We start from the raw sequence: 24338 nt of genomic DNA on the forward strand, positions 1-24338 counted from the left end.
TGTATATCACTTTGAAAGGACATGACTATTACTGACCTCTTAAAGGCTGTCTTTATATGTTTATACTTATAGACAACACCTTCACTGGAAAAATGTATTGTAAGACCACTATGTACTGTCTTACTTGTCAAAATTTTATGAAATACAGAGGAACCTGTCTTATCAGCCACCTGTATAGAAAAGTCACCACTCCATAGGGGCCAACTTAATCTTGTGAGACATTAAACACACTGATCCAACTGTACAAAGCAGCCACCTGCACTTTAAGGCTAAGAACGTTTGGCCCTAAGGTGACTGCCTTACTGTCCATACATCAATATTATCATGCAGAAACTACTTAGATGTAGTAATGAAACAAGCTGGATTGGAGTATTACGTAATGTCTGATTAAAGTAAAACAATAAGAAGCAAATGTCCCTACTGTGCATTTCAATTATAGAATCTTCACAACACAGTAGGGATATTTGCTTCTTATTGTTTTACAGTAATTGGACATTACGTACTATTCTAATTCAGCTTGTTTCAGTGCAATTTATTGTCCATACAAATTCCTATACTTCTATAACATACACACTGTTTCTTCAACTGACATCTTATATGTGACAGGTTTAGCAACATTTCACATGGTTTACACCAACCAGTTCCACTTAAAATACAGGTATATCAAGCACTCTATAAGCTCTGTCTATGTACATACTTTTGGGAGGTATATACAATGATTACAATCTCACAAACCTACGTATAACTGGGAAGTGGTATATATCTGTGTGGTCTTGATCATTATAGTATTGCTAGCAATGTAAGGTTCGTTTTGTCCTTTGTAGATTAGATTAGATTATCGATTTGTGTAAAAGACAAGGGTTGCACAAAAGGCAAAGCCTGCAAATGTGCTCCCCTTACAGAGACATACATACAGGTACAAGTACAAAACAATCATAAATAAACTTACAACAGAACATGAGCACAAAAATACCTACACAAGAACAAGACAAAAATAAAGGAGATCAGATAGTTAAAAAGAAAACGACAAAGCGTTAACTGGAAAGGGCTTGAATTGGTTATTTGCAAAACTTCTGCAGGTACTGAGTTCCAAAGGAATAGAGAGTTTATAAAAATGAATACTGATGGTACATAGATGATGATGTGGCAAGTGACAATGAATGAGATCTAGTACAATGTTGAAGAATTTAAAATGTGAATTAAATGGGATGGAGACTTTGTTATGTAGAATGTCATGTACTTGAGCTATAGCAAGGTATGACCAATGAGAATATAGTGAAGGTCATTTTAGATCCTGTAGACAAGAGGTGGAAGATTTGGACCAGTTACAGGTATAAGGATTCCATCTGCTACCACATACCCAGCGTGCAGCTCTTTGCTGAATTCTTCCAGTTGAGCATGTCTCTTGCAGAATATAAATACCATACAGGAGTAGCATATTCTAATAAGGGCCTAACAAGGCAATTGTAGGCAGCAGCCTTTAACAGTAGATGGACACAGAAGTGGTAGATAAGCAACTATTTTAATTCTTTACATTTGACATTTTAACTATTAGTATAGCGGCACAACCAAAAAAATTGTGCACTTTTTCATAAAACCATGAAACTTTCCACATAAATAGTAGTCCTCAATACATGTATTTTTAGATATAGTTCCATCGCTTATTTGACCTTTGGTGACCATTACGGCTATTTTTGTACAGAAAATTGATTATTTTTGTCTATAACTCCCTGAGGCAGTAATTAACTTGTTAAACCATGGTACCAAACAAAAGATCTTACTGACAGAAACAACGTGGTTTTAATTTGAAGCCAATAGGTGATTTCATTCTTAAGTTATGAGTATTTTTATTAGCTGAAAAATTTGATAAAATTATCAGCCCACAGGTAATTCACACCTCGAGGGCAGGTAATATATCAAATTTTGCAGCTAATAAAAATGATCATAACCTTGTAAATTGAAAATCAAATTGTTTCTAATAATATAATCCTGAGGAGGGTATCTTACTCTCATATACCCCTGTAGAAGGGCATATCGTGAAGTTATGATGTAGCGTTTCTGAGTTCGTCCATTTTTCTTTGTATAATTAATGATGTGATTAGTTTAACATATGCATGGCATTGATTGAACGTGTGCCTAACAACGTCACTAGCAACCAAACTAACTCCAGCTCAAAGCGTTTCTCACCGAACTACAATCGTTCCTTCATGGGATAAGACCGCTTCATAGGCATTTCTTGCTAGGCTATTCACGAATACGGGTATACTGAGCGTCGCGAGTGTGAAATGGTGCTAATGATTGTTGCACTTTTATGGCTGCTCATATATCACAAACCACAACATCTTGTTATTACATCATAACTTAATGATACACCCTTCTACAGGGGTATATGAGAGTAGGATACTCTCCTTAGTATATATATATTATGAACTCTTGTTTCTATCAACAAGACCTTTTGTTTGGTACCATGTTTTAACAAGTTAATTACTGCCTCAAGGAGATAAGACAAAAATGATTTATTTTTGTACAAAAATGGCCGTAAAGGTCACCAAAGGTCAACTCAGCGATGGCACTATATCTAAAAATACATGTATTGAGGACTACTATTATGTGGAAAGTTTCATGGTTTTATGAAAAAGTGCACAATATTGCCAATTTTGGGGGCTACGCCGCTATACTACTATTAGAAATTCTTTACATTAAACACTCACTCAGTATGTTGGAAAAGAATTCAGTGCCTATAGATAGGCAACATTTAAAATTAATGATGATTTAAACGAGCTGTATCACAAGTGAGGATGATGTAGCTTCTGGTTAAGAATGGACCTTATTCGCAATTACGGCACAACATAAAAGTAACTGCCAGTAGTGTAGCACTTTCATAAAATTTGTATGGATGACTATGTTTACATATTAATCATGTGATTAATCATAGTGTCTTACAACTATATCTGGTGGTTAGAGCTCAATATCTTCTTTTCAAGATATGATCGTTCAAATTTTTTCTTCCCATAAAGCAATTTTGGGTGATTTTCAAAGTAATTTTAGATTATTCTTTCAGCTAATTTATAACCATACCTGCTGGCTGGAACTCAATATCTTCTTTCTTGGTCAAAATAATTATGATCATTTAAAATTTTCTTTCCATAGTTGCCCATACAAATTTTATGAAAGTGCCCACACTACCGGCAACCATTATCATGTTGTGACATCGATGCAGATAAGGTCCATACCACGTATGTACAACTATCCACTATAGTCAGTTTGATTTGTATCCACAAACAATAAGATTTAAATAAACAGTGGTACTAAATAGTAATGTAAAGTGTTTTGAAAGTAAACTGCTCTTTAAAAATTTTATCTGTAATTTTCACTGCTATAAATAACTAATGACAAACACACACTGGACTAATAGTAACAATACATACCACATTACATAGGCGGCGGAAAGGGGGGGCTAGGGGGCTAAAGCCCCCCCTCAGAATGATATCACACCGAAATTATCTTTCTTGGAGTGGGGCTGAAAACCGTGATAAAGATCGAGATACTCTAATAGAGCAGTCACTTTAATAAAGTATTCAGTGTGTAGCGAGCTATGAAAGGATTTTTATGTAGTTTATCAGCTAGAAATGGTAGCTGGTGAGGTGAAAAGCTCTTGTCAGTTGGTTGCAAACTTTTTTTTTTTTTTTTTTTTTTTTGGTCTCACCTTACCAAATTACAGAAATAAGTCTGGGTCAGCCCAGCCCCCCCTCATATCAACTACTTCCTCCGCCGCTGCCACATTATCATTATTTCCTGTTCACCTCACCTTTACTACCATTATAGCCGGGTGGTCCTATTGTACCATTGATCCCTGGTGACCCCAGACAACCCTTTTCTCCTGTTAACACAAAACCAATAACATCAGACAACTGAAACAAAACAGCAAATAAAGTTTGGCAAATTTCCTTTAATTCCCTAAATTCACTAAACCATAATAATGCCAAACTTTCATTGTTTACGGTGAGTTGTAGGTACAGTACTAAGTCAAGCACTAAAGATAACAATTAAACTCATAATACCGTATGGAGGCAAATTTTGGCACCAGCAAATCTGGTGAATGACCATTATTTTACCAAATTTGCCCCATCCAAATATTATGTTTGCAAGCCCCCTAAACGAAGAAAAAATTAAGAAGCCAAACTTTGAGGGCCCATATTTCACAATTGTGTAGGTAGTTTTGCTCAAATTTGGGGGGAGGGGAGGCGGAGGGCATTTGCAGTACAAAATTTGAGAAGGGAGCATTGAAATTTGTTTGATTCACCAAAATTTCCCTCCACCAAAGTTTCCCTCTGTACAATGGATTTCATTTTTATCTGTGCATTAAAATTTTGCAATATCAAATATAAGACTTACGGTAGTGTGTTGTGCGGCCAAGAAAGCCCCATGGGTATATGTACAGGAAGAAAGAAAACATTTTTATGTATAAGTAGCTCCCAGTAAACAAAATAAAATTAATTCTAAAGCTATGCAACTATCAACGACAGGGTCAGACTATAGTTCACCTCATGGTGGCACTTACAATGTGTCTGGGCTCCAAGATACCATGAGTATTTTGTAACTCAGTAATCGATAGCTGGGAAGATTCTAGCTCAATAATTCAGCAGCCCTTAGTGATGCAGAGTTACTCAAGGGCCTGCTTGATTCCATCAGCAGCAGGATCACATGTTTATAGACTTGTCTACACACTAATAAATGAACTACAAAGAGTGATGTTTCCTTAGATTATTCTTTTCACTCTACCAATATCTATCAATACCAAAATGGCTATAATATCCGCTTGGAATTGATGGAATACTAGAGAAGTTACAATAGTATTGTATTACAGAGTTTATTTGATTGCTTATCCATGAACAAGCAAGCACATTATTTTATAGAGCAATATCGGCAATTATCAGCATTGGTTTTTGTGCAGATCCTTTGGCTTTGATATTGCTAAGTACTTTTCTGCATTGGTACAGCACTACTTTGTCTTACATGATCATCATAACAATGACTTGTGTAAAAACAAGCCTCAATGTATAATGACACTTACCAGGATTGGAAACAGAAGTCGCACACATGATAATTTTACATAGAAATTATACAGTGGACGGTAAATCCCTTTGAAGTTATCCGTGTTCTGCCTTCTCTACTTCCGAGTGTGGCAGGCTGCTTCGTACAGTAAGTGCAATGGAACTTTCTCGAAAGTATTACATTTCTAGAGTATAGAAATAGCCAGTATTTTAATATCATCACTCAGAGTTGAAACTGGAGTTTTATCGGGCTGTGTCACCCGTAAACTAAGTGTGCAGCTGCATTGCAACACCCCTAGATGACTAGCAAAGCTTAAGTTAGGCCATATTCAGGCTATCACAAGTGTTTAATGTGTTAGTGCAGTTGTATCTTGGCAGAATGCCATTTTTTGGTAGGTTTTAAGACAAACTCACTTTGTATTTCAGTTTCTTTTTGGTACATGTATTGCCCAGACAAAGCAACAAACCATTTTAAAATTCAGTATGGTGACTCATAATTCCTTCTGCTGTGCAGTGTGCACTCCAAATATTGATACAACAACACGGCACTGTTTTCTACTTACAGCAATGATTCTGGACCCTGCAAAATACCATGCGTAGTACAATGAGGTGAAATATTATGTCAGTCAAAACACAGATACCAGAAACCGCAACTTCCGTTTCCAATCCCATAACCATTAGTACACCTATGCTCAAAGCCAGTTTATGGTTGGCTTTGAGATATTAAATACACAAAGAAGTGAAATCCATGCAAAAACATCCAAGCTGTATAAAAGGGTGTAGCCTTCAAAAACCTTGGTGGAAAAGTTGGCATGGTTGCAATAATAAATTTTAATAATGTGCATTATTTCAAAATGTATTATCATCTTTGCAGCAATCAAGATATAACACTGTCTTGCAAACTTCAGTAAACTGACAAGGTAAATGTACAAACTTTCTTATTACTTTTTAACAGAATGGAATTCAGACCTAAGACCAAGAAGTTATAATGTGAACATCTAATTAACATAAATATGTAACAAGAACACAAGCTAGTAATTATGTAATTACTCTAATAGAGCAGTCATATAGCAAGTAACTTCATACAATGTAGACTTCCAACACTAGGCAAGTATGAAAAAAGATGTGATATATCATTGCCGTTAGTGTCACATTTTTTCATACATACTAACCTATTGTTGAAAACCACACTCTTTCACAGCTAAACTGTTTTGAGCTACATATACACTATCTATGGTGCAGCCTCCAAGACAGGGCGAAAAAAAGTTGTCCATCAAAGATGGTAGCCATGAAATGACACATTTGTTACATATGTTTTTGTTTTCATGGTATAGCACCTTGATCTTTGATCCAATTTCCATTCTATAAAATGTATCTTTATAGTTTATGTCATACACATTACATAGGTTGGTTAAACCTTTTCTGTAAACACATACAGGTGTAATGAACCAGTGGAAGCATCCATGTCAAGTTAGTTGATGTTATGCATATGGGCAGCAAAACGTTTAAGAACTATATAGTAGTTTTTTTGTTCTAGTGTGTTGTAAACCAGTTGTGAATGTATTGCATATATTAAACATGCAAAATAATGAATCTTAGTCATTATTACATGCTGAATTGCATCATCCATGGCAGAGTTATCTGATAGCTGGATATTAACACAAGGTCGATAATTAGTGTTTTGTACAATGTACGTGTGGTTGATAACACATGTTGGTGGTTGATAACACATGTTGGTGGTTGATAACACATGTTGGTGTTTGATAATACATGTTTACACGGTTTCAGTCAAGCATGCAGAATGTTTAAATAAACCAGTCTACGAAAATTGCACTGTCTCCATTAGATAGCTCAAGGATCACTAAAAAAGATCATGAAAACTGGAAGTTTGTAGGATATTCCTGCAGTGAGCTATGACTAAAGGGATCAAACTTGATCATTAATTGGTTGCTCACTGTACCATGCACCATTAATTTGATGATAATTATTTTTGCTCACGCTCTCAAATACAATGGTTACTATTTTAACATATTAAATACCCATATGCACCTACGTATCAATACAGTAGCACATGTCAGTCACCTCACCTTTACTCCCATTGTAACCTGGTTCACCCATTGTACCATTAATACCAGGATCACCTGAGACAAACAACACATACATGTATAAAGTGATTCTATGTAATATTATACATGATGTACTTTGTGCGAGAGGAATCATACTGATGCGTGAAAAGGTTTTAACTTTTTGATCACGGTGCAAATACTTGAAGTACACAAAAAATTTTGGAATTTTCAACTAGAGTAGGGACCATAGCATTTTGATAAAAAGTACTGAAACAAGCTGGAGTAGTGTATGATATTAAATCACAGAAAAACAATAAGAAGTGTCATATCCCTACTGTGCTCCAAGATACCACAACAGAAATGCACAGTGGGGATATAACACTTCTTATTGTTTTACTGTGATTCAATATTGTGCACTACTCCAGCTTGTTTCAGTATTTTTTATCGATGTGCTATGGTCCCTACTCTAGCTGAAAATTTGTGTTAACTGTTTTTTGTAAATAATTATTATGATTGGTAAACCCACGCATACCACATCTTAAATGGCACTGCGTGCCCCAGCTATATCAATTATCATCTGAAAAGTGAAGTATCTGTTGTCAGTTATGTTCAACCCATTACACAGTATTTCGAATCAAGAACTGTTCTAAAAGCACCTCTGCAATTCATGCATACCAAAAGAAAGAAATGGCGCCACGTGCCCAATTATATCATATATCATCTGAAAAGTGAAGTATCCATTACACTTCGTTGTCGGCTTTGTTCAACCCGTTACACAGCAGTACGAATCAAGAACTGTTTGAAAAGCACCTCAGCAATCACAATAGCCACTATGAAAAATACAGACAATTTTCTTTACGGAGGGAAGCCATCACATGCTACTGCCAAATCAACACTTTTCACTGTCAGCAAAGATGAATGGGACACAAAGGAAGACACTGGTAAGTCCATGAAGAATGCATTATACGGACTGTGGTATGCAAAAGGCATCTCTTGGGCCGAAGCGACATCGAACAGTGAAAAAATCAAGCCCGTAGCCTTAGAGCCATTGAAGGCATTAGTTACTCAGTCAGTCAGTAGAAAATTCTATTAATTTTTTTTAATTTTGTAGCAACTTGTTGAAAGCATTTCGGATCGATCTGAAGGCTTGTTTGGGCTTAGTTTTGCCTAACCAATACTGCCTCATCGTCATCAAGGAAAATTGAGGCTGGTTTTAGGTGATGTTATTTCGTGGACCACACCTATTCCTTTGTGGTCCCTACTATGTATGATATGCCACAATATCATATGTATTCCCTGTGTATTCCCTGTGTATTCCCTGTGTATTCCCTGTGTATTCCCTGTGTATTCCCTGTGTCACACTATTTACTTCTATATGTTACCATAACCACAAAGCAACACAAAGTTGTAAGTCTTGACAAGCTACAATCAAACGCTTCAAATCATAACAATTGCACACTACGTGGCTTCACACTAAGAAGGTCATATACACATAACTACTATGGCTTGATTACAAGCTATCTGATTGGCTAAAAACAAGGCATTTCAATACAAGAGTGCCATGTGTAGTCTCTATTATATGGTGATGACCACAGTACAAAACACACATCTAAATTTAGCACAACAGGTTTGAATCATTTATAGTAGAAGTAGCACGCATAACTTGGTTCATTGTTATTAGCAGCTGAAATGATAAACATTAGTCAGCAATGTTTCACTCGGGCACCACAATAAATGATATTGTAATGATACTGGAGAACAATAAATTTCCAAACTGCAATTTAACTGCTATAAGTACGTATAAGTAATGACATACAATGAACACACACACACACACACACACGCACGCACACACACACACACACACACACACACACACACACACACACACTACACACACATACTGTACTCTATGTCATCATTGCTCCTCACCTCTACTCCCAGGTGGTCCTATTGTACCATTGATCCCTGGTAATCCTGTTAACACAAAACTGTTAATGTTACAGCAATTATCATTACATAGAGTAAAGGAAACACCTTTCATGGTAATGTAAACTCTTCAGGGGTAACTACAACTTCCTACATAAGTATTTTCAAAGAGTTGCTGCTTCTCTTTTACAGAATGGTGCTGGTTTTCCACTAAAATACAGAGGTGCTAAATCCCCCCCTACAATGGAAACTCCCAAGGGGAGTAATGGTTATCCCTTATTTTTAATGGTGTAATTGCAAACTGTCTTTTTTTATAAGTATAAACCTACAACTAATCCTCACAATACTATACATCACATCATCATTACTCCTCACCTCTACTCCCAGGTGGTCCTATTGTACCATTGATCCCTGGTAATCCTGTTAACACAAAACTGTTAATGTTACAGCAATTATCATTACATAGAGTAAAGGAAACACCTTTCATGGTAATGTAAACTCTTCAGGGGTAACTACAACTTCCTACATAAGTATTTTCAAAGAGTTGCTGCTTCTCTTTTACAGAATGGTGCTGGTTTTCCACTAAAATACAGAGGTGCTAAATCCCCCCCAACACTGGAAACTCCCAAGGGGAGTAATGGTTATCCCTTATTTTTAATATTTATTTATTTATTTATTTATTTATTAATGCTTTACAGCACAAGTGCTGAAGGTCTGTAGGACACCTGGTCCTACAGCCTGCTCAAAGACCTTAGCTACTTAGACTTTAACTACTTAAGGTGTGTTTGAAAAGTTGGAGAAAGGAGAAAAAATCCATGACTGGACCTAGGTAGCCTCGAACCTGCAGCCATCCGATTTACGCTCGAATGCTTACAGGAGTCTACCAGGTGGTCAGGATGTTTTCTCCTTGTTATTTTCATGTAATTATATCCATAGGGATTCTAGAGAGTAACTCATAATAGTGTAATTGCAAACTGTCTTTTTTTATAAGTATAAACCTACAACTAATCCTCACAATACTATACATCACATTACATTACTCCTCACCTCTACTCCCAGGTGGTCCTATTGTACCATTGATCCCTGGTACTCCTGTTAACACAAAACTGTTAACGTTACAGCAATTATCATTACATAGAGTAAAGGAAACACCTTTCATGGTAATGTAAACTCTTCAGGGGTAACTACAACTTCCTACATAAGTATTTTCAAAGAGTTGTTGTTTCTCTTTTACAGAATGGTGCTGGTTTTCCACTAAAATACAGAGGTGCTAAATCCCCCCCTACACTGGAAACTCCCAAGGGGAGTAATGGTTATCCCTTATTTTTAATAGTGTAATTGCAAACTGTCTTTTTTTATAAGTATAAACCTACAACTAATCCTCACAATACTATACATCACATCATCATTACTCCTCACCTCTACTCCCAGGTGGTCCTATTGTACCAGTGATCCCTGGTAATCCTGTTAACACAAAACTGTTAACGTTACAGCAATTATCATTACATAGAGTAAAGGAAACACCTTTCATGGTAATGTAAACTCTTCAGGGGTAACTACAACTTCCTACATAAGTATTTTCAAAGAGTTGCTGCTTCTCTTTTACAGAATGGTGCTGGTTTTCCACTAAATACAGAGGTGCTAAATCCCCCCCTACACTGGAAACTCCCAAGGGGAGTAATGGTTATCCCTTATTTTTAATAGTGTAATTGCAAACTGTCTTTTTTTATAAGTATAAACCTACAACTAATCCTCACAATACTATACATCACATCATCATTACTCCTCACCTCTACTCCCAGGTGGTCCTATTGTACCACTGATCCCTGGTAATCCTGTTAACACAAAACTGTTAACATTAGAGCAATTATTTTATTAATTAATGCTTTACAGCACAAGTGCTGAAGGTCTGTAGGACACCTGGTCCTACAGCCTGCTCAAAGACTTTAGCTACTTAGACTTTAACTACTTAAGGTGTGTTTGAAAAGTTGGAGAAATTATCAGTACATAGGAGTAAAGGAAACACCTTTCATGGTAATGTAAACTCTTCAGGGGTAACTACAACTTCCTACATAAGTATTTTCAAAGAGTTGCTGTTTCTCTTTTACAGAATGGTGCTGGTTTTCCACTAAAATACAGAGGTGCTAAATCCCCCCCTACACTGGAAACTCCCAAGGGGAGTAATGGTTATCCCTTATTTTTAATAGTGTAATTGCAAACTGTCTTTTTTTATAAGTATAAACCTACAACTAATCCTCACAATACTATACATCACATCATCATTGCTCCTCACCTCTACTCCCAGGTGGTCCTATTGTACCACTGATCCCTGGTAATCCTGTTAACACAAAACTGTTAACGTTACAGCAATTATCATTACATAGAGTAAAGGAAACACCTTTCATGGTAATGTAAACTCTTCAGGGGTAACTACAACTTCCTACATAAGTATTTTCAAAGAGTTGCTGCTTCTCTTTTACAGAATGGTGCTGGTTTTCCACTAAAATACAGAGGTGCTAAATCCCCCCCTACACTGGAAACTCCCAAGGGGAGTAATGGTTATCCCTTATTTTTAATATTTATTTATTTATTTATTAATGCTTTACAGCACAAGTGCTGAAGGTCTGTAGGACACCTGGTCCTACAGCCTGCTCAAAGACCTTAGCTACTTAGACTTTAACTACTTAAGGTGTGTTTGAAAAGTTGGAGAAAGGAGAAAAAATCCATGACTGGACCTAGGTAGCCTCGAACCTGCAGCCATCCGATTTACGCTCGAATGCTTACAGGAGTCTACCAGGTGGTCAGGATGTTTTCTCCTTGTTATTTTCATGTAATTATATCCATAGGGATTCTAGAGAGTAACTCATAATAGTGTAATTGCAAACTGTCTTTTTTTATAAGTATAAACCTACAACTAATCCTCACAATACTATACATCACATCATCATTACTCCTCACCTCTACTCCCAGGTGGTCCTATTGTACCACTGATCCCTGGTAATCCTGTTAACACAAAACTGTTAACGTTACAGCAATTATTTTATTAATTAATGCTTTACAGCACAAGTGCTGAAGGTCTGTAGGACACCTGGTCCTACAGCCTGCTCAAAGACTTTAGCTACTTAGACTTTAACTACTTAAGGTGTGTTTGAAAAGTTGGAGAAATTATCATTACATAGAGTAAAGGAAACACCTTTCATGGTAATGTAAACTCTTCAGGGGTAACTACAACTTCCTACATAAGTATTTTCAAAGAGTTGTTGTTTCTCTTTTACAGAATGGTGCTGGTTTTCCACTAAAATACAGAGTTGCTAAATCCCCCCTACACTGGAAACTCCCAGGGGGAGTAATGGTTATCCCTTATTTTTAATAGTGTAATTGCAAACTGTCTTTTTTTATAAGTATAAACCTACAACTAATCTTCACAATACTATACATCACATTACATTACTCCTCACCTCTACTCCCAGGTGGTCCTATTGTACCATTGATCCCTGGTACTCCTGTTAACACAAAACTGTTAACGTTACAGCAATTATCATTACATAGAGTAAAGGAAACACCTTTCATGGTAATGTAAACTCTTCAGGGGTAACTACAACTTCCTACATAAGTATTTTCAAAGAGTTGCTGTTTCTCTTTTACAGAATGGTGCTGGTTTTCCACTAAAATACAGAGTTGCTAAATCCCCCCCTACACTGGAAACTCCCAAGGGGAGTAATGGTTATCCCTTATTTTTAATAGTGTAATTGCAAACTGTCTTTTTTTATAAGTATAAACCTACAACTAATCCTCACAATACTATACATCACATCATCATTACTCCTCACCTCTACTCCCAGGTGGTCCTATTGTACCAGTGATCCCTGGTAATCCTGTTAACACAAAACTGTTAACGTTACAGCAATTATCATTACATAGAGTAAAGGAAACACCTTTCATGGTAATGTAAACTCTTCAGGGGTAACTACAACTTCCTACATAAGTATTTTCAAAGAGTTGCTGCTTCTCTTTTACAGAATGGTGCTGGTTTTCCACTAAAATACAGAGGTGCTAAATCCCCCCCTACACTGGAAACTCCCAAGGGGAGTAATGGTTATCCCTTATTTTTAATAGTGTAATTGCAAACTGTCTTTTTTTATAAGTATAAACCTACAACTAATCCTCTCAATACTATACATCACATCATCATTACTCCTCACCTCTACTCCCAGGTGGTCCTATTGTACCATTGATCCCTGGTAATCCTGTTAACACAAAACTGTTAACGTTACAGCAATTATCATTACATAGAGTAAAGGAAACACCTTTCATGGTAATGTAAACTCTTCAGGGGTAACTACAACTTCCTACATAAGTATTTTCAAAGAGTTGCTGCTTCTCTTTTACAGAATGGTGCTGGTTTTCCACTAAAATACAGAGGTGCTAAATCCCCCCCAACACTGGAAAGTCCCAAGGGGAGTAATGGTTATCTCTTATTTTTAATATTTATTTATTTATTTATTTATTAATGCTTTACAGCACAAGTGCTGAAGGTCTGTAGGACACCTGGTCCTACAGCCTGCTCAAAGACCTTAGCTACTTAGACTTTAACTACTTAAGGTGTGTTTGAAAAGTTGGAGAAAGGAGAAAAAATCCATGACTGGACCTAGGTAGCCTCGAACCTGCAGCCATCCGATTTACGCTCGAATGCTTACAGGAGTCTACCAGGTGGTCAGGATGTTTTCTCCTTGTTATTTTCATGTAATTATATCCATAGGGATTTTAGAGAGTAACTCATAATAGTGTAATTGCAAACTGTCTTTTTTTATAAGTATAAACCTACAACTAATCCTCACAATACTATACATCACATTACATTACTCCTCACCTCTACTCCCAGGTGGTCCTATTGTACCATTGATCCCTGGTAATCCTGTTAACACAAAACTGTTAACGTTACAGCAATTATCATTACATAGAGTAAAGGAAACACCTTTCATGGTAATGTAAACTCTTCAGGGGTAACTACAACTTCCTACATAAGTATTTTCAAAGAGTTGCTGTTTCTCTTTTACAGAATGGTGCTGGTTTTCCACTAAAATACAGAGGTGCTAAATCCCCCCTACACTGGAAACTCCCAAGGGGAGTAATGGTTATCCCTTATTTTTAATAGTGTAATTGCAAACTGTCTTTTTTTATAAGTTTAAACCTACAACTAATCCTCACAATACTATACATCACATCATCATTACTCCTCACCTCTACTCCCAGGTGGTCCTATTGTACCACTGATCCCTGGTACTCCTGTCAACACACAACTGTTAACGTTACAGCAATTATCATTACATAGAGTAAAGGAAACACCTTTCATGGTAATGTAAACTCTTCAGGGGTAACTACAACTTCCTACATAAGTATTTTCAAAGAGTTGCTGCTTCTCTTTTACAGAATGGTGCTGGTTTTCCACTAAAATACAGAGGTGCTAAATCCCCCCCTATACTGGAAACTCCCAAGGGGAGTAATGGTTATCCCTTATTTTTAATAGTGTAATTGCAAACTGTCTTTTTTTATAAGTATAAACCTACAACTAATCCTCACAATACTATACACCACATCATCATTACTCCTCACCTCTACTCCCATTATATCCAGGTGGTCCTATTGTACCATTGATCCCTGGTAATCCTGTTAACACAAAACTGTTAACGTTACAGCAATTATCATTACATAGAGTAAAGGAAACACCTTTCATGGTAATGCAAACTCTTCAGGGGTAACTACAACTTCCTACATAAGTATTTTCAAAGAATTGCTGTTTCTCTTTTACAGAATGGTGCTGGTTTTCCACTAAAATACAGAGGTGCTAAATCCCCCCCTACACTGGAAACTCCCAAGGGGAGTAATGGTTATCCCTTATTTTTAATAGTGTAATTGCAAACTGTCTTTTTTTATAAGTATAAACCTACAACTAATCCTCACAATACTATACATCACATCATCATTACTCCTCACCTCTACTCCCAGGTGGTCCTATTGTACCATTGATGCCTGGTAATCCTGTTAACACAAAACTGTTAACGTTACAGCAATTATCATTACATAGAGTAAAGGAAACACCTTTCATGGTAATGTAAACTCTTCAGGGGTAACTACAACTTCCTACATAAGTATTCTCAAAGAGTTGCTGCTTCTCTTTTACAGAATGGTGCTGGTTCTAAAATACAGAGGTGCTAAATCCCCCCCAACACTGGAAACTCCCAAGGGGAGTAATGGTTATCCCTTATTTTTAATAGTGTAATTGCAAACTGTCTTTTTTTATAAGTATAAACCTACAACTAATCCTCACAATACTATACATCACATCATCATTACTCCTCACCTCTACTCCCAGGTGGTCCTATTGTACCACTGATCCCTGGTAATCCTGTTAACACAAAACTGTTAACGTTACAGCAATTATTTTATTAATTAATGCTTTACAGCACAAGTGCTGAAGGTCTGTAGGACACCTGGTCCTACAGCCTGCTCAAAGACTTTAGCTACTTAGACTTTAACTACTTAAGGTGTGTTTGAAAAGTTGGAGAAATTATCAGTACATAGAGTAAAGGAAACACCTTTCATGGTAATGTAAACTCTTCAGGGGTAACTACAACTTCCTACATAAGTATTTTCAAAGAGTTGCTGTTTCTCTTTTACAGAATGGTGCTGGTTTTCCACTAAAATACAGAGGTGCTAAATCCCCCCCTACACTGGAAACTCCCAAGGGGAGTAATGGTTATCCCTTATTTTTAATAGTGTAATTGCAAACTGTCTTTTTTTATAAGTATAAACCTACAACTAATCCTCACAATACTATACATCACATCATCATTACTCCTCACCTCTACTCCCAGGTGGTCCTATTGTACCATTGATCCCTGGTAATCCTGTTAACACAAAACTGTTAACGTTACAGCAATTATCATTACATAGAGTAAAGGAAACACCTTTCATGGTAATGTAAACTCTTCAGGGGTAACTACAACTTCCTACATAAGTATTTTCAAAGAGTTGTTGTTTCTCTTTTACAGAATGGTGCTGGTTTTCCACTAAAATATAGAGGTGCTAAATCCCCCCCTACACTGAAAACTCCCAAGGGGAGTAATGGTTATCCCTTATTTTTAATAGTGTAATTGCAAACTGTCTTTTGTTTTTAATTTTTATAAGTATAAACCTACAACTAATCCTCACAATACTATACACCACATCATCATTACTCCTCACCTCTACTCCCATTATATCCAGGTGGTCCTATTGTACCATTAATCCCTGGTAACCCCTGACAACCCTTCTCTCATGTTAACACAAAGATTATAGCATTCCAACATAACTAGCAGAACAGTAGAACTGTCTAGTAGGGATCATGGAGGTTTGGGCTTTCTTGCCTATGAATATTATCCCAAATAGCCTCACTTTCCTTCATGGCAGCTTGGCAGTATTGGTTAGGCATAACCAAGCCCCTAAATGTCTTCAGAGAGACCCTAAACCCTTCCAGCTTTCTATGAAGCTTTGTTATTCTACACAATTATGTGGCTCGGGTCATTGATATTAACAGCTGAAATGGTCAGCAATGTTTCACTCAGGTACCACAACACAGGGCCTTCAAGTTAAGACCCCTCACACTTGTATATCATGTATGTATATACATGTATGTATGCACATGCTACTGAGAAAGAAATAACATAAGGATCTTTCCATTATAATGGTACCAATTTTCTAAACTTTTTATCTGCAGTTTAACTGCTGAGGTACAGCAGCTTTAAGCAAGTAATAAAATGACATATGACTAGTACTGCAGGAGAATACATACACTACATACATGGTCTATACACCACATCATCATTGTTTTCATATTCACCTCACCTGTACTACCATTATATCCAGGTGGTCCTATTGTACATAATACAAAACTGTTAATGTCACATCAGTTATTGTAACATACATAACTATTGAATTGTATGTAGCTGTACCTTCCATGTAATATCAAGGAAATAAAGACAATTAAACTAAGTACTACGTTAGGCAATAAAGATTACAATAACTTCATAGTATGTGACTGGATTTTGGAAAAACGATCCAATTCACATGTTAGAAGTTTCAAGATAAACTGTTTTAAAGAATTCAAGTCAGCATAACTTGCCAAGGATAGCAAGCACACATATGAAATTCACACAAAAAATGCATCAATCTATTACCTTTCACACCACTTCCAGTACTTGTAGCTGCTCATAGAGTTTCCCACCAAAAAAGATAGAAAATATGAGCAGTTGGACAAGCAAAGTAGTATCACGAGTGCTCACAAAGGGGTGGAGGGTGGAGAGTGGTAGGGAGGGCAAGAGATAGATTTCAAAATGGAGGCAGACCACAATTGGAATCCAGACATGGGATTACAGGGCTGTGCTGGCTTGTTAGTGGCTGATATGTAGCAAAATCAACAGAAAAAATGTCTGGCCAACATTGTCAGGCTGTCCACCAGTAAAGCACTGATTCTTGCCAAGCCAGGTCATTCACAAGGCCTGAAACCACCATTCGAGCACTTCACACCACCCAGAAAAGACGTCTGTTAAAACAGCCTCTAGTAGTTTGAGTAGTGCTGAGTGTCAAAACTAGTACTGCGATAGTGTAGCTTTCCACTGGTGGTGTTAGTTTGATTTTGCCTGATTTGCAATTTGGATCAGTTTTGTAAAAACTTGGTCACATAATATGTGGATTACACTGTTATTCTTTCAATTTCTTGTGTGATATTTTTCATATGATGTCATACATAGCAGCATACACTACATACTAGTACCATGTAAAATTAGTTTGATATCTCAATATTATTCCCACGCTCTCAAATATACTAGTATGTTTAATTTAACAATGAAGCAGGGATCCAAGCAATGAAACAAGAGATGAATATGATGGTATTATTTACAGCATAGCTCAGTGGTAAAGTCCACGTTATAACAGTTTGCCAAAGGAGAGATTTCCTACTTAGCTATGCTGTAATACCATCATTCATTCCTTGTTTCACTACTTTTTATTGCTTGGATCCCTACTTCATTGTTAAATTATATATTTTAAAAATATTCTAGTCTTTTGTTATAGTATACAGCCATACACATGTGACTGTTCTATTAGGGTGACTGCTGTATTAGAGTACAGTCTTTAACCTACCAAGGAAGTGTCACTATTTGTGACCCAGTTTGGAAAAACTGGTCTTATTGCCTATTTAAAAGTATCAAGAAATGCTGGTTTTAAGTATTCAGTGTGTTGTAGCTTGCCAATGGTTCAAGCTATGTGTACCAAATTTTCACACATTTTACACTAATTCCTTACCTTCCAGAACATCCACTGTACAAGTAGCCAACAGCTAAGTTTATACTGTGACCAGCATTTAATGGTAAAACTGGTAAACTTAGTCATTTAGCCAACAGCTAAGCTTACCATTTTAGATAGTTTTAAACTCGATCTTGACTGTATCAGGCACTCTCAAAACTGGCTAAAATGAAAAAGACATTTACAGGTCTTTATTCAACACCACGTGTACAGAGCAGTACAACCGCATACAGCCATCCCCAGGCTGGCCAGAGCTCCATTAGGACCCCAGACCACTTGTACGGATTGTCAGTGTGTTTGGGAAAAGTAGCCAGCAAAAGCAGACCACTCAAGTCTTGATTGATAGTTACTGTGTTGATTAATAATGATTGAGTGCAGAGACCACATATCTTAATCTATTTACTTGATCATGATGACCACACCTCCTTTTATTGGTCTAGCTGTATAATTCTAGCATAGTGAAAATATGAAATCTGTCATGTAGCTTTGTGTTCTTGGTGAAAAATCTAATTTGTTGTCATGGGTAAAGTCACATTTCATATTTTCACTATGCTAGCATTATGAAGCTAGATCAACAATATGGAGGTGTGGTCATCATGATCATGAAAATAGATTGTTACGAGGTGTGGTTTCTGCACTCAATGATTATTAATCAACCAAGATTGTTAATGGACGTGATTTCAAACCTATTATGAAGTTACAGGCATCTACCAGGTGTCCAGTAGCTACCTCTTATAGTAGTATAATCACCTTAAATAGTTTTGTGGCATCTAAAAGTATGTTGTTCAAGGAAAGTGTTGATGTGGAAATTTAATGTATTCATTGTATGAAGAAGACAAAGGACCAGCCTGATAGAAGATAAAAGGAAAGACAAGGCACAGAGCGCACACACTTGTCAGAACCCCAAAAGGCACATTCCACTGGTGAGTTTGTTATTGTGGCATTAAATGGTGGCCGCGTGCTGCTTCATTAGCCTCCAGCCATGACTGTGGTCAGGCAAGCAGGTAGACTGGCTGGCTGACTGACTGGCAGATGTTTTGGCGATTTCTTAAATTCTATATCCAACTGCCTGTAAGTGTTTTCTTGTTTTTAATGCTGCATTTGGTTAATATTATTCCATACAGGTGATTTTCATCATGCAAGATGTCTCTAGGATGTGATGACTTTTAAAGGTGACATTTTAGGTGGCTCACGTCACTTTGGGGGATTCCTACTTCAACATTTTTGATTACATTTGTACTATTCTAACTTAACATACATACTAAATACCTATGATATTATTTGGTATCAGTACAGTAGCATATGTCAGTCACCTCACCTATACTCCCATTGTAACCTGGTTCACCCATTGTACCATTAATACCAGGATCACCTTTTGGTCCTTTGAGACAAACAACACATACATGTACATTATAACACATAAAATTACTAATAGTCATTCTATACATTATATTATTTGTTGTACTTTGTGTGGGAGGAATCACAGTGCTGATGTGTAACCTATCATGACAAGGTTTAACTATTTTGCATCACGATTCAAAATATTTAATGGTGTATATATATGCCACAATATAATTATGTCATACACCTATTTCCCTGTGCTACACTATTAGTTTTACTTCTATATGTGACAAAGCAACACAAAGTTGTAAGTCTTGGCAAGCTACAATCAAACACTACAAATCATGACAAGTGCACACACTATGCAGCTTCAGACTAAGAAGGTCACATGCAAATTACACATAACTGCTATGGCTTGTTTAGACTTAAACAAGTTATCTGATTGGCTGAAAACAATTGCAAGACATTTAAACACTACGGTGCCAAGAGAAGTCTCTATTACGTGTATGGTGACTACAGTACAAAGCTGTACACGCCTCTAAATTTAGCAACAGGTTTGAACTGTTTACGGGTGGAGCAGCAAGCACTAGTGTTTTCCTACACAATTACCTGACTTAGTTTGTTGTTATTAGCAGTTGAAATGGTAACGGTTAGTCAGCAATGTTCCACTCAGGCACCACAACAGGTTACTATAGTATAATAGTCCCCTCACTTAGCCATACAACTCAGCTCTCATGTACACATACAAGCTTAGAATAGTAGTAACAAAATCATTCTATTTTATTTTGCTAGGTGAATACTGTGACATACACAATAGGGTTAAATACAATCACTCTAATGCACATTGAAGGCTTTGAATTCAGATTAGGGCTGAAACAGATATCCTGAGAAAATCTTTCCGGATATCCTACTGATAGTGACATCATCACTTACTATAAGATGTTGCATATTTACTTGTTTTACTAGTACTTGAGAATAGAAACAAAAACTAACATTCTTATGGAAAATAGTTAATTGTGGAAGCCATGTATCAAGGAAATGTTACGTTATTAGAAACTATCCTAATGGCTTCAAACTGCTATCCAGATAGTACATTATTATCTGGATATCAGGAATAATATGGACATACCTACCTCAGCCCTAATTCAGATAGTAAAATTGGTACCCAAGCCAAAAAGATCACATGATCCATTTGCATCAGCTCACACAATGTACTTGGTATCAAGAAATGACACCATGAAGGTGTGGAGTTTGTTTGGAGTTTAACACACTTTGCTCATCAGACTAATATTCATTTTGATTAATGTGAGGTATATATAATTTAAATTGTTTTAGCTGAAACATAATACTGTATGGAGGGAAACTTTGGAGGGGGAAAAATTTGGCAAATCAAGCAAAATATCACTGTTGGCGAAATAAAATTTGGCGAATTGTTAGCAAAGCACACGTCCTATTTAATTTATTAGATTACTGTGCCTGGCCCTGAAGTGAGAACTGGTGGAGTGCCACGCCTCTCAACGGCACCTGGAGTCAGCTACCAACTAAAAGGTAATACTTGAGGTAATAGAGCAGTTTCAGCACGTGATCAGCATTACGTAAACCTTACCGAGACACCATTTTGGTGCACCACTGGATTGATATGAACTGCGAATGTAGAGATTGTCAAGCTAGACTGAAGGCCTTCCTGACGAAACAAAGAGCGATACAAGGGTAAATTATGAACTACAGGTGGGATCGACCAGTTTCTTAACGATTTGTGAATTTAGCTGACGGCTTTTCCAAGCTTTCCTCCTGCCTGTCCTGTGGAATCCATTGATACCGTTTGTACCCGGTTTGTTACTTTGTTTTAAGGACTAGTTTTGTCACGTACAGCTGAGCAGCTTATAGCGTAGAAAGCCTTGAAGCCTACAACCAGTTTGTATGTTAGTGGTTGGGGAAGGATGTTTATATCGTACTGAACTGAAAAGTCACTGGCTGGGTAGCTAAGAATGCAGCTAAGTGAATGTTGATAAGAAGTCAGAATGTGATGGCTCTGGAACTGTGCAGGATCAGCTTACTGAGTGCCAGACAGCTATTCATGAACTAACTGAGCAAGCAACTGAACCTCTATACCCTCCTCGCCTCTACCACATTCTGTGAGGAAAGTTTTGTGAGTGACGATTTCACTGGAGCACACACCAGTTTACCTAACTTAGGAGTACCGAAGGCTACATTTGATTGTGTGAGAAGGACCTTGCCAGCTGACAAAGCTACCAGATTGTCAAGGTTTAGGGTGTCACTGTGTCAGTGACAAATAGTTAACAGAACACTGGTATTGTGAAGAAACTCTTGCCAGGGAATATAATGTTGGCAGACTGTGGATTTGATGTTACTATTTCTTTGGGAGCCATGCAAGCTACATTGCACCTTCCTGCATTCACAAAAAGAGTCAACTGTCAACAGCAGAGGTTAAGCTAACTATAACTATTGCTAATGTCCGCACACATGTGGAATGTGTCAGTTGTTAGCTGTCCAGCAAAGGCTTCCAATTCTTCAAAGCACTTATAATTGCAGACTCATTTAGTAAAGGTGAAAAGGTACCTTTGATTGATTGAATAATCCGTGTTTGCTGTGCTTTAATCAATGTATGTGACTCAAACTAAAATTAATGGACAATTGTACAGTAAATATTTTATTTTACATGAATGGTTGTACAACAAATAATATGGCATGCCTCACATACTTCTTAAGAGGTTTTTTACTGTTGCCTTTTCCTTTAGAAATTTTGGCAAATTCTACATTCAGGGCATGCAGTACCACTTTCCCCTTGGAACAGTCATGAGCTTAAGTAAAACCATTTACAGTTATTGTTGTCACAACCAACTGTGTATCATTTCTCTGGACCTTGGCAAAAGCAAAAGTTTGTTTTTCCTGTTTCCTCGAAATTGTCTGTGTGAACCAGATAAAAAAGCACTGCTGCTACAGTATATGTGTACAGACTTCTCCAAGGCCAGCCTTGCAATTGCAACGTGAACAGCAGACATGACCTGTCTCCTCTAGAATTTTCCACATGCACAGTGGCGTCTCACTCATCATCTGTGAATGGCAAACCTATACAACACATAATATATAACTACAACTTTGTATGTGTATAGAATGAACTGTACATGTAAGAAGATAGTCATTCAATCAGAGGCTATGGTTCAATAAAGAAATATACCTTACCCAGCCAGTGACTTTCCAGTTCAGTATAATTAATAATTATAACCAACCACTAGTATACAAACTGGTTATAGGCTTCAAGGCCTTTCCACGCTTTAAGCTGCTCAGCTGTGACAAAACTAGTCCTTAGAACAAAGTAACAAACGGCCGGTGTCATGGATTCCACAGAACAGGCAAGAAAAACTGTCTGCTAAATTTGAAAATCGCTGAGAATGGGTCGACCCCACCTATAATTCATAGTTTATCCTTGTATCATTCCATTGCTTTGTCAGGACGCCTTCAGTCTAGCTTGACAATCTCTACATTCGCAGTTTGTATCAATCAGGTGGTGCACCAAAATGGCGTCTCGGTAAGGTTTACGTAATTTTAATCACGTGCTGAAACTGCTCTATACTATATAGACAGTAGATCTACACACTCTGGAATAGGGAATATCGTACTTAATATGGTAGAACTCGCTTGTCATGCCCATTTCGAGGTGAAGTTTGAGGATACCATGTGTACAGTAACTAGCTACCTAGTGAGGTACTTGAGACAGGCTTGGCTTCATGCCTGGCCCACTATCCCTTAGTCGAGTAGAAAATTGATTAGTTTGAGGCTTGGTTTGCTACTTTCTTCGCCACCAAAATATTTGGATGGGGAAAATTTGGCAAATTCATGGTCATTCACCAAATTTGCCAAATTTTAATGGCGCCAAAGTTTCCCTCCATATGGTACATATGTACATGTATGGTAATGGCCCAGTAGCTTGTGTTAGTCAGCAGATCGGTATACTGATGACACCATCCTAATCTGCTGTGGAGCTGCTTTAACGAATTCTCAGCTGTAGTTAGTTTCTAATTTTATCTCTGACAGCAGAATGATGCTAAACTTTAACAAATCTAATGTTATGTGGTTTCGTGGCAATTGTAAGAAGCTGGAAGATTATCCTCCCATTGTAGTTGACAGAGTAATCTTGAAGGTGGTGGATAAACAGAAGTATCTGGGGTGATATTTGGCCCTACCATTTCCTAGGCTAATCAAGTATCTATAGATGGCATACTAATCAATTCACACAAGCAGACTCTGAGCACTCAATTGATTAAAGAGTTGATTCTCTTGTATTTTGTCACCTTTATTATGCTCTACCTGTGTGGGGTCCCTCTCTGACTCAACAGTTATCACAACGTCTGCTGCGTCTCCCGAAAATGAATTTAAATCTGCGAGATCATGATCATTTATTGCAGTATTACCAGCATTTGTAGTGGCTGCCATTTCAAAATCTCATTCAGTTTCGTTCTGTTTGTGCAATGTTCCACCATGTCCCATCATACCAGATGTATTCCCTTGGAACCACCTGTTCACTTTGGTAGCACCCAAACTCAATATCATACAAGGGTTAAGCCATTGTTTGTGTCTCCATATC

At 37.2% G+C, this 24338-nt stretch overlaps 1 protein-coding gene across 2 annotated transcripts in view; it reads right to left on the reverse strand.

Annotated features, from left to right (window-relative positions):
- LOC136253005 (collagen alpha-4(IV) chain-like) overlaps window positions 1–24338 on the reverse strand; it is a 38701-nt gene that overhangs the window by 11369 nt on the left and 2994 nt on the right. The window contains exons 3-9 of one of the 2 annotated variants that reach the window (XM_066045596.1): window positions 19710–19772; window positions 16934–16960; window positions 15913–15957; window positions 15044–15088; window positions 14663–14716; window positions 7142–7195; window positions 3809–3880 (exon numbers count right to left, since the gene is read on the reverse strand). In XM_066045596.1, the coding sequence (XP_065901668.1) occupies window positions 3809–3880; window positions 7142–7195; window positions 14663–14716; window positions 15044–15088; window positions 15913–15957; window positions 16934–16960; window positions 19710–19772 (360 nt within the window). Of the gene's footprint in view, window positions 1–3808; window positions 3881–7141; window positions 7196–9052; window positions 9098–14662; window positions 14717–15043; window positions 15089–15912; window positions 15958–16933; window positions 16961–19709; window positions 19773–24338 lie in introns of both variants that reach the window. The other variant, XM_066045600.1, reaches the window with a different exon arrangement.

The sequence above is a fragment of the Dysidea avara genome, chromosome 1, assembly GCF_963678975.1.
Source record: "Dysidea avara chromosome 1, odDysAvar1.4, whole genome shotgun sequence".
Lineage (NCBI taxonomy): Eukaryota > Metazoa > Porifera > Demospongiae > Dictyoceratida > Dysideidae > Dysidea > Dysidea avara.